A 12,205-nucleotide genomic window follows, 5' to 3' on the forward strand; every position below is an offset into this window, starting at 1 on the left:
ACAAATGTGCCTTAGAACTTACAATTAATCACCTGAGGCAGATAGAAGTAAAATACAGCAGGGGAAGAACCTAGGGGTAAGACAGGAATAAAGACACAGACCTACTAGAGAACGGACTTGAGGATATGGGGAGGAGGAAGGGTGAGCTGTGACAAAGCAAGAGAGAGGCATGGACACATATACACTACCAAACGTAAGGTAGATAGCTAGTGGGAAGCAGCCGCATAGCACAGGGAGATCAGCTCGGTGCTTTGTGACCGCCTGGAGGGGTGGGATAGGGAGGGTGGGAGGGAGGGAGACGCAAAAGGGAAGAGATATGGGAACATATGTATATGTATAACTGATTCACTTTGTTATAAAGCAGAAACTAACACACCATTGTAAAGCAATTATACTCCAATAAAGATGTAAAAAAAAATACAGCAGGGGATTTAGGTCTTTTGATTCTGAAAGTATTGCTCTTTCCAACTGGGGTAGCTGCGGTTGTGGAAAGATAGGTCACTGAATTCTGAGTCAGGAAACCTCAGCTTAAGGTCAACAAAGTCCAGGCACTTTCTGTAGCTGTGACCTTGCTGATGTAACTTAACCTCCACGTACCTCAGTTTCCTCATCTATAAAGGAAATAATGATCTTTCTTAGGGGTTTATTAAGGTTAAATGAATTAAGGTATGTGGAAGTGTTTTAAAATTTTGTAAATTAAAAAAAGAAGTGTATCAAATTTGAAATTATATCAATATATAAAGTTACCAAGCGACATTAATAACAAAAACACCCAGGAAGAAAAGGGTAGGAACCTAGGCAGGTCTAGGGTTCTAAATAAAGAGCAGGATAGTCCTATCAAGTTGTTGCTGAATCAGTCTTTATGTCACTCTGTTTAGTATTCATCTCCCAGAGAGAGGGTTTACTTAGTGTGGCCGACATTAGGCGCTCTGCCTTCAGCAGGGGATTATGGGCACCCGGATTGAGGTCCCACCAAATTGTATCTCATATAAGAGATGTAGTTCTGCAGAGCAAAATCAGGATGCTGTGGCCAGAAAAAGGGGAAATGGGTGCTGGGCAGGCATCAACATCAAGCAGATGCCTCAAGAACAGTGCAGACGTAAGCATCCTCTGTGTGCGTATAAGAATTTTATAACAGAGGCAGAAGAGAATACTTTTAAGAATCAGTAATGGCTGGGCTTCCCTGGTGACGCAGTGGCTAAGAATCCACCTGCCAATGCAGGGGACATGGGTTCGAGCCCTGGTCCGGGAAGATCCCTCATGCCGTGGAGCAACTAAGCCCATGTGCCACAACTACTGAGCCTGTGCTCTAGAGCCCGCAAGCCACAACTACTGAGCCCGCGTGCCACAACTACTGAAGCCCGCGTGCTTAGAGCCCATGCTCTGCAACAAGAGAAGCCACCCAATGAGAAGCCCGTGCACCCCAACGAAGAGTAGCCCCTGCTCACCACAACTAGAGAAAAGTCCGTGCGCAGCAACGAAGACCCAATGTAGCTAAAAATGAAAATAAATAAATTTTAAAAATAAAAAGAATCAGTAATGGCTAATATACTAGGAATTTTGTTTGTGAAACGTCATTCAGCTGTATGTATACCTGTGATATATGAACTTTTCAGTATGTATAGTTTACTTAAACAGCTTAACTTTTGCCATGTGTAAATATTCGCAAATACATATTACATGCTGAGTTAAGAGCTGTCAGCTCATGCTGATGTGTATAACCTATTGAAATGCTCACTTTTACTTCTGTGCACATGTAGCCTTCAGCAGCTCCCATAAATAGGTCAAGATTTTCTGTGAATTCTGTTGACTGTGTTAAGATTTTATCATGATCATCTTTAAGTAAACAGAGAATATATTTCTTGACGTGGAGGACATTCCTAAAGTGGTAGTTTTGATTAGATAATTTCCTGCATCTGAGGATGAGTTTTAAATTATTTTATGAAGACTTTAATGTGTTTCGTATTTTTACCTCCTCAACTTGCTGCTATTTTCTTATCTAACACACAGAATCTCACAGAGCAAAGACCTATTCCCCTATCCTTTGAGTTATAGGGGGGTTTTTTGAAGTATAGTTGATATACAATGTTTTGTTAGTTTCAGGTATCCAGGAAAGTGATTCATTTATACACACACATAAATATAGATATAGATATATTCTTTTTCAGATTCTTTTCCATTATAGGTTATTAAGATATTGAATATAGTTCCCTGTGTTATACAGTTGGCCCTTGTTGTTTATGTATTTTACATATAGTAGTATGTATCTGCTAATCCCAAACTCCTAATTTGTCCCTCCCTCCCCCTTTCCCTTTTGGTAATCATAAGTTTATTTTCTATGTCTGTGAGTCTGTTTCTGTTTTGTAAATAATTTATTTGTATCATTTTTTTAGATTCTACATATAAGTGATACCATGTGATATTTGTCTTTCTCTGACTTACTTCACTTAGTATGATCATCTCTAGGTCCATCCATGTTGCTGAAATGGCATTATTTCATTCTTTTTTATGGCTAGCAATATTTGAGTTATAGTTTTCATTCTGTTTGTAGGAAGGCTGTTTCACCACTTTGTCACCTTCTGTTTAAATGCGTGCAGCACACGTGGTGAGAACGTGTGGCCCCAGGGAGGTCTTGCAGGGAAGGTAAGAGACTCCTCAGCAGCTGTAGGATGCAGATGGAGCTTTCGTTTGGCAGAACAGCTCTTAGTGTACGAGGTGTCGTTAAAATACGGTTTCCATAAATGAACACCTAGTGGTGGCTCCTTTATCCTGTTAAGGAAAGTGATGTGTTCTTGGTTTGTGTCCTGTAGATTCTGCCGTTCTTGCATTGCTACCAGTCTCAAGAACAATAAGTGGACCTGTCCTTACTGCCGGGCATATCTTCCTTCTGAAGGAGTTCCAGCAACTGATGTAGCCAAGAAAATGAAATCCGAGTTCCAGAAGTGCACTGAGTGTGACACCCTGGTATGTGACCCTGCCTTTGCTCATAGTTACCGGCGTAGAACTCTGAGAAAATTGTTTTGCAGCCAGTCATTTCACCTACGCCTTTGACCTCATCCTACCCCGACTTTCCAAAGTTTATTGTCTCAGCCTCTCCTCTTCCTTTCCTCTGGTTCCCTATGTATGGGCTGCTGGACAGTAGTCACCTGATGCCCACCATCACCTAATTTTTCAAACCAAGGCTTTCATTTCCTCTCTTCCCATTACTCCCATGACCCCCTATTATGTGGCCTCCATCCTGCTATGCTGTTGCAGCCCACCCAATGAATAGCTTTATTTTCAATTCCAATGGCATAATTCCACCTCTACTGTTCTGGGCTTTGCAGTATTTATCTCTGTTGACCACTTCCTCCTTGTTGCAGTTTTCCTCCGTTGTTATTATGCTAGCCTGGTTAGATCATGTGAGGCCTTAGAAGCTGTGACAAAGATCCTAGATTTTATCTTAAACGCAATAGTGAGTCACAGAAAAAGTATAAGCTTTTGATCAGGTTTATATTTTTAAGATGTCACTCTAGCATGTGAGTGGAAAATGGTTTGGAGGAAGCAAAAGCAGGATTGGTGAAGCAAATTCAGTGGATTTTAGGATAGGTGTTAAGGAAGCTGGGTTAGGGTAATAGCATTAGGTATGGAATAAGAAGTTGTTTCAAGGTGTATTCTGGAGAGGGATTGAAGGAAATTCATAATTAACTGGATGTGGAGGTGAGTGACAGTGAGGTATCAAAATACTCCCCAAGTTTCTGAGACGAGTAGGTGAAGGTGCTAATATGGCGAGCAAATTTAGAGAAGAATCCACAAAGTTAAGTCTTAGATACATTAAATTTGAACTGCTAACAGAAGGATATTTAGGTATTACCAGTCTAGAGATCAAAAGAGAGATCGTGTACTGAAGATCTAAATTTCTCTAGAGAACCTTTCTTGATTGTTCATCTAAAATATAGCCTGTTACACTTTCTCTTAGCAGTCTGTGCTTTCTCTTCATAGCACTTATCACCATTTGTAATTATGCTTTTGTGAATTTTGAAATTTAATGTCCATTATCCATTATCTCCACAAGATTCCCTGAGGGTAAGGACCATGACTATTTTATTGACAGCTGTAAACCCAGCACTTTGAAGAGTGACTGGCACATAATAAATGCTCAATGCAGTTTTGAATATTTTTGTAAGACTCAAAAATCTATTCATGGCTGCCTGATTCTGGAATCCATGCATGGTCTTTGGAGTCAGACATCCTGGGATTAAACACTAATTCTCTCCCTTACTCTTTGTGATTTGGGGCAAGTTATTAATCTAAGTTTCTGTTTGACTCTTTTAAATTGAGGGAAAAGGTAATGCTCGTGTCACAGAGTGGTTGTAAAGGTAAACAACAAAATGTAAGTGGCTTTTAGCACTGTGGAACATAGTGAATGCTCAAAATCAATAGCTTTTCACATTCTTAATATCATTCGTGATTATTTTTACTTTGATATTTTGCCATCATTTAAAATTCAACATGCACAAAATCAAACTCAGCATATTATTTTGTCTTCCAGTTCTTTATCCCATCTTTGGTACCTGTCAGAAATAAGAGTATTCTCTCAGTTATCCTGGGTGGAGATCCCCTTCCTTTTTCACCCCCCTGCATTTCTGATTATTCACAAGTATTTTGATCTTTCCTTTGAGGTATTTCTTGTATCTGTCTCTACCTCTTGTCAGGAATACTGCCGCTCCTTCTGTAGCCATTTTCAACTCTTCTTACTGTTCAGAGTCCTCCTTACCTCCCTGCCAAGAGCCTGGCTTTAGTATTCCAGTCCCCAGTATCAAACGGTTTCCTCTCTGCTTATCTTCACATCTTTTGTTTGTTTGTTTTTCCTCCATTAGATGAGAAGTACCTTTAGCGCAAGCTCAGTGGCTTCTGCTCCTTCTGCCACCTCTGACAGTGGCTTTCACAGTTTTGTGTCTGGGGTAGACGCTCTATGCATTTATCAATTCATCTGTCAAGACATAGTCCCCAGATTGCTAATTTATATGAAGAATGTGTCTCTTTGTTGATCAAGGAATATAAAGAAGAAGAAAGAAACTTTTAAGAAAAGTCATAAGGAGATGAGAGAGCACTGATGTGCAAGGTTGGATGTTAAAAGCTGTAAAACAGTCTGTTGGTTTTTTTTTTTTTTTTAATTATTTTATTTATTTATTTTTGGCTGCGTTGGGTCTTCGTTGCTGCGCGCGGGCTTTCTCTAGTTGCGGCGAACGGGGGCTACTCTTCGTTGCGGTGCGTGGGTTTCTCATTGCGGTGGCTTCTCTTGTTGTGGGACAAGGGCTCTAGGCACGCGGGCTTCAGTAGTTGTGGCACATGGGCTCTAGGGTGCAAGCTCAGCAGTTGTGGCGCATGGGCTTAGATGCTCCGTGGCACACGGGATCTTCCCAGACCCGTGTCCCCTGCATTGACAGGCGCATTCTTAGCCACTGCACCACCAGGGAAGCCCCAAACAGTCTGTTTTAAGACAGATGCCTAGATCGGTCCTAGCTTTTACGTCTTTTTAGATGGATAGTTATAAAGCAAGGATTTGTTCTTATTTTCCATTTGCTTTTTTTTTTTTTTAATTATTTGTGGCTGCGTTGGGTCTTCATTGCTGTGTGCGGGCTTTCTCTAGTTGCGGCAAGCAGAGGCTACTCTTTGTTGTGGCTCGCAGGCTCTAGAGTGCAGGCTCAGTAGTTGTGGTGCATGGGCTTGGTTGCTCCGCGGCATGTGGGATCTTCCCGGACCAGGGATTGAAACCGTGTCCCCTGAATTGGCAGGTGGATTCTTAACCACTGTGCCACCAGGGAAGCCCCCCATTTGCTTTTATTTTTGTCTTTTGTGACAGTTATAACTGTTTTCTTGACATGGTAGATTTCATGTCTGAGGTTTAACTTCCGTAGCTTGGGCAAAATGAAGCAGGGTGGGTCGGCCACCTTACAGCTGTACAGAGCTTCCTTTAGCACAAGATCTTATCAGAGTTTCTAATGACACATTTAGTAGAGTATGTGTTATTTAGCAACAGATCCCTCATGGTTAGGAAATCTGAATGTATATCTGGAAGGACAAGGGCTCTTTATTCTGCCTTGATAAAAATGGACTGCAGTAGCTGTCCTTTATGTTTGCTCTTAATGGGGCCATTAAGAGCTGTATATTGTATATTGTGAATTCATGTAATACTACTGGATGTATTATAAAGCCATGGTATTTATATCTTTCCCTGAAGCACAGGGTTTCTTTTTACTTACTCTGGACATCTCTAAAATCCATCTATTTATTCTTTTTACCTCTCTTTGTTTTTCTTTCTCTCTTTTTACTTTTTTTCCTTTCCTTCCTTTTGCTCTTTTTCCCCTCCCCTTTTTCTTCCTTACTTCCCTCTTTCCATCACCGATTTAGGTAATAGTATCCAAAAAAAGTAAATTTGATTTAATATACATCTTTGCCCTTTAAAAAACTTATACTTTGTAGAAGAACCAAATTCAAGAACTCAGCTTTTGGATCTTCTAGTTGTAAGAAAATTTTAAAATAGTGTTTTCCTTGGGACTTCCCTGCCAGTCCAGTGGTTAAGACTCCGCGCTCCCAATGCAGGGGGTGGGGGTTCAATCCCTGGTCGGGGAACAAAGATCCCACATGCCACGTGACACGGCCAAAAAAAAAAAAAAAAACTATTTAAGATAGTGTTATTCTTGATAATGCCTTAAATTGGTTGTACTATTATCATAACTGCATCCTTTTAATCAACTGACCCCACACTATGACCTTATTTGAAATAAGGAAAGCAATACAGCTGGGTCACAAAAGACTTCATTGACTGAAATGAGCCCCTTTTCAACAGTGAGCTTATTTTAATCTGCTTCTATATAGGTTTGCCTCAGTGAAATGAGGGCACACATAAGAACATGTCAGAAGTACATAGATAAGTATGGACCACTACAAGAACTTGGAGAGACAGCAACAAGGTTTGTTTCAGTACAATTTAGTTTAATGCTAAATTTGATATGCTTATAGAGAACTTAATGAGCCAGAAAGCTTAACATTTTTGTCCTGAAAATATGTATGTAGTTATGTTTTGGCTTCTAACCATAATACCTATTATTGGTAATCATTTGTTAATGGGAATAATTACAAAAGAATTTTGTTCTCTCTGCTTTAAACACTTTGTATGGGGAGAGCCAACTGAACACTGGAGAGATTGTGGAAACTTCCTCAGACAAGTTTATATGGAGGAAGATACAAAAATAGAAAACAGAACTGTTCAATTTCTGCTAGGCTGTATTTTGTGACTAATAGAGTCGTGAAGTAGATGATGGTTTAGAGGTTGTTGTCTTTACTTTTCCATCACCTCCTCTCAGTTCCCCCAACTCATTCTCTCTCATTTTGCTGGTTTCTCTTTAGAAGGGACGAAGTGACATCTCAGTATGTATTCTAACAAGAAAGAACAGGCGTGGGGCAGGCATTCTGAATCCTATACCTGTTTTCTGGGTAATCTTATATGGGGCTGGAGGAAGGATGGAGGTGGCTAGTAGGTGTAATGGAGGATATTGATCATTAATTATTTTTTCTTAAAAAAAAAAGAAAGAAAATTGAGTTATTACTCTCCTGATGGGCAGAGGAATTAAAAAGTTTGGCATCTGCCTCTGCTAAAGAAATAAAGAAATGATTTGTGTTCTCCTGCATAGGGATGATGGTTTTGAAACCATTAAATCTTCTTATGAACGCAGCAATCCAAAGAGGTATTCAGTATAATTTCTTCTTTTCTCCTGAAGATAAATGTTAGTTCTGCTTATTTTTAAAAAACGCATGTATAGCCCAGGGATAGATACCCAATATTTTGTAATAACCTATAAGGGAAAAGAATCTGAAAAAGAATATATATGTATGAGATATATATAACTGAATCACTGTGCTGTGCACCTGAAACTAACACAACATTGTAAATCAACTGTACTTAAATAAAAATGTTTAAAAAAAGAAAATATACTACTCAGAATGTAACTTAAATTTCCTAACCCAAAAGTCTAAATGATCACCCCATTCCTCTCGTTTTACTAGAGATTACTTTGCAAATGTACCTTTTATTATAGGATTATACCATTCTGTTAAATTGTAAGTGAGTATTTTAGCTCTAGGCAGAGTATGAATTCTGTATGGTTTGATTGTAAGGTTGATAGGCTTTATGAAAATTTTAAAATATACAAAACCTAATTTAAATACTAATTTCTCCTGCTAGTTAGAATGAAATAATAAAGAATTGAAATAACAGAAAATGAGAAGGGTTGTTGATTAATCAGTATTACAGGATAGATTAATATTTGCATTTAAGATAGAAATCTTTGCTTTATGGAAGAACTTACTACATAATTCAAATTTTAAAAATTCTTATGCAGGGAGCTTGTCCAGAATACAACTCTTGGGGAACAGGAAGTTATATCTACAATGGAAAGTGAGCAAAAAATTCCAAGTCTCCCTATTGTCCCTAAGAATTTAAGGCAGCACTGTGCAATGGAAACATAATGCAGAGCACATATGTAGTTTTAAATTCTCTAATAGCCATACTCAAAAAAGTAAAAAGAAACAAGTGAAATTAATTTGTAATATATTTTATTTAACTGAATATAGCCAAAGTCTTATCCTTTGAACATGTAATCAATATATAAATTATTGAGATATTTAACTTTTTTATGTATATATAAAGCCCTCAAAATTGAGTGTGTTTTATACTTCCAGCATATCTCAGTTTGGACTAACCCAGTAGACACATACCGAATGACTAGTCCGTTGGACAGCACAGATATGAGGGACAGATACTCCTAGGTGTGCATAAGGATGTAACAAGGTAGTTGCAGGCCATTTTCCATTCTTCACTGGATGCTAATACTGTGAGTTGACACCTTTAGTTATATATGCTAGTGTTGTTAGATATGCTAGTAGGAGAACAAAGTAACACTCCGTTCAGATGTTACCTGATTTAGGAAAGGGAGGAAGTAAAAGGGACAGAAGAAGTAACCTAGGCACAGCTGGGTGGTTTGTTCCTCTGTTTCTCAGTTAATGGGGTGCTCAGATTGTACTTCTCTTCCAAAGAAAATAAAGTGCTTCAAGTGCACTATAACTGATTCTCTATCCTGCCCCTGTGAGGTTACAAATTTACATTTCTCATGAGAAAAAATTTAGGCACCAAGATTATTATCAGGATTGGAAAAAGAACATCAACTCAGAAAGAATGAGGACTAGAAACTAACTTACATTCTATTTTTTTACCTCTAGTTAAGTGACTACTGTCTAATTATCAACAATTTCAGTAATGTTTGTATTCTATGTAATTTCCAGGTGTGTATGTCCATTTTGTCAGAAGGAATTGGATGAAGACAGCTTGCTGGATCATTGCATTACTCATCACAGATCAGAAAGGAGACCTGTGGTGAGGATTTCTGTTACTATACATTGCTGCAGTGTCTAAATTTGATACACATTAGAAAACGTGGAGTCCTAACCACTGAACCGCCAGGGAGTTCCCCTTTTAATTTTCATTTTTGTATAGTTGAGAGGTAAGGCAGGGTGATGATGGATACGTCATCGTTTACTTAGCCGTTTTGCTATTTTAGAACATTTGGATTGGTGACAATTTTTAGGATTTGCATTCACATTCTTGTACGTTTAAACTTTTCCTTCTAAAGTACTTTTTTCCTAAGAGGAAATTCCTTAAATTGATATTTCTGGGACCAAGAGTGCAAGTTTTTATTAACTCTTGCAATGTGTTCTAAATAGTTTGAGTCAATTTATACTTGTGTCAGCAATTTATGAGTAAACCACTTTCACCTTAACCTGGCCAAGATTGTGTACATTTATTTATTTATTTAAAAAAACTTTTTTTGATTTAGGAGAGTGTCTTGAATTACCCAATAAGAGAGTTTTTTACACAGTAATATCCTGTAGCATATTTCTAACTCAGAGAAAAAGGACAAAATATGATCAACAAAATCAGAGTAGAGGCTGTTCTTATATGGAAAGAAATTATAAAATGATGGTATGAACACAAATGTATGGACTTTTGAGTGTTGTACTTATAAGGGATAAATTATGCGTACACTTATTTTTAACTTATCCAGACTTAACAGATGTAAAGTGATACCTTGAAGTTTTTTGAATTTTATTTTAGTTTTATGTTGTATATGTGTACATGTGTATATATGTGTATGTGTGTTTTTCATATATATGAGTTTGGGGTTTTTTTAATTTGTTTTAAGGTTTGTTTGTTTTTTTTCCATAAAATCCTTTCGGAAAGTGGATGAAGTTGAAATGTAAGTATATTAGATAGGTGATTGATGGAGAGATAGCTAGATAGCCCTTACGACAATCCTATGAGATAGATATGATTCTTATCCCCATTTTACAAGTGATAAACTGAGGCTCAGAGAGGTTAAGTCTTACGAGCTAAGTCTCATAGCTGGTAAATAAGCAGAGCTACAGTTTGAACCCAGTAGTCTAGCCTCCAGGGCATAGACACTATGCTCCACTAGCAAGTTCAAGACAAAAGTCCTCCCACAGCACAGTCAAAGGAATTTGTTATTTATCCTAATGGCCCAGAGGTTTGGTTCTTGGAATGGCTAGCTAAGAGCTTGATATGTGTTGGGGCAGCAGAGGAGGTTGTCAGGGGCTTTTCCTGCTCAAGTTGCTCTGTGGGAGGAACTGGGCTAAGGAGGTGTTTTATGATAGGTCCCTGGGGAACCGTCCTAGAGGAAGCTTGAAGAAAGCATTAGGATGGCATAATAGTGACTACCATTTACTGAGTTCTGGGTGCCTCTTTGCCTTCTAGCAACCCTATGAAGGAGATATTATCGACACAGTCTGAGCCCTGACCAGTAGTGCCCGGGGTGCTGCTCTGGCTGGAGGAACACTAGGCACTCTGGACCATGGGCCGCATTACAGCATCCCTCCAGGGAGGGCCCCATATTTGTCCATCCATTGGTACTGTGTACCTGCTCCACAGAAGTCCAGTCCACATGCCGCTCAGTTTGGCCATCAGATTGGAGGTGGCCCATGGAAACTGGGTCTTCTATGATTTAGAGGTCATAGAGGTCACTGAAGAAAGCCGACATAAGGACAGAGATAAACCAGGAATCGTGGAATTTAGTAGTTAAAATGCCTAGGCTTCGCTGGGGCAAAGTGAGAGTAGCATGGACATAAATACACTACCGAATGTAAAATAGTTGGCTGGTGGGAAGCAGCAGCATAGCACAAGGAGATCGGCTCGGTGCTTTGCCATGACCTAGAGGGGTGGGATGGGGGGGTGGAGGGAGGCTCAAGAGGGAGGGGATATGGGGACACGTGTATGCATATGGCTGATTCACTTTGTTGTGCAACAGAAACTAACACGGTATTGTGAAGCGATTATACTTCAATAAAGTTCTATTAAAATAATAATAATAATTTGTATATCTGGAGTTATATACAACATATTATTAAAATTAATCCCACCTGTTTCCTTTTAGTTTTTGTAATGTGGCTACTCAAACAATAAAATTATGTGTGTGGCTTCTGTTACATTTCTATTGAATAGCAATGCCCTGGGGTCGGGGGAGGAAAGCCTAGGCTTTGGAGGAGATAAGCTTTGGTGCAAATCCCAGAAAATCCCATTAACCTCTTTGCCTCTGTTTCATCATTTGTAAAATGGAGATGATGATATGATGATGCCTTTTTCACAGGGTAGTAGCAAATGAGTCGGGTGGTGATGCCGGGTTACTACCATTTTTGCAGCTATATCAAATCAAGGCTAGAGCAGATTTCTCAGAGGAAGCCAGGTACTCTCACAGTTGGGGAACCCAACCTGGGAGAGGTGGAGGAGGTGAAGTAAATTTTACCACAAGACCAGGATGCTATCAAGGCCTTCAGGCAGGAACAGATTGCTCAGAAAAGCCATGGTTCTGTAATACACCAGGGCTGTGTAAAAGTGGTCTCTGGAACAGAAAACCTTCAGGTTTCCTGTGTTAGTGTTTCGTGCTTAAGTGTAGAAGCTTAAGACACATGCACTCTGAAGCATCTAGTGCCACCAGAAGTCCGGAAAAACCCTGTGGTTAGAAAAAGGCTGGATGCAGATACTGCGGCAGGGCTGGGGTCACGTGCTTAGGGATCCTCTGGGGGCACGTAGGTGAAAACACCTGGTGGAATCCTTGGATGAGGAGGGCTGAGTCCAAGGCTGCTTCTGGATTGG

At 39.4% G+C, this 12,205-nt stretch overlaps 1 protein-coding gene across 3 annotated transcripts in view; it reads left to right on the top strand.

The window, feature by feature from the left end:
* The window catches only part of RNF125 (ring finger protein 125), a 41,165-nt gene that overhangs the window by 17,118 nt on the left and 11,842 nt on the right, over positions 1-12,205 (top strand). Inside the window, exons 2-7 of one of the 3 annotated variants that reach the window (XM_073790639.1) lie at positions 2,811-2,964; positions 6,862-6,956; positions 8,385-8,440; positions 9,325-9,415; positions 10,242-10,295; positions 10,811-11,269. In XM_073790639.1, the coding sequence (XP_073646740.1) occupies positions 2,811-2,964; positions 6,862-6,956; positions 8,385-8,440; positions 9,325-9,415; positions 10,242-10,295; positions 10,811-10,853 (493 nt within the window). In that variant the 3' untranslated portion in view covers positions 10,854-11,269. Of the gene's footprint in view, positions 1-2,810; positions 2,965-6,861; positions 6,957-8,384; positions 8,441-9,324; positions 9,416-10,241; positions 10,296-10,810; positions 11,270-12,205 lie in introns of those variants that run through there. The other 2 variants (XR_012325367.1, XM_004328760.4) reach the window with 2 other exon arrangements.

The sequence above is a fragment of the Tursiops truncatus genome, chromosome 13 (assembly GCF_011762595.2).
Source record: "Tursiops truncatus isolate mTurTru1 chromosome 13, mTurTru1.mat.Y, whole genome shotgun sequence".
Lineage (NCBI taxonomy): Eukaryota > Metazoa > Chordata > Mammalia > Artiodactyla > Delphinidae > Tursiops > Tursiops truncatus.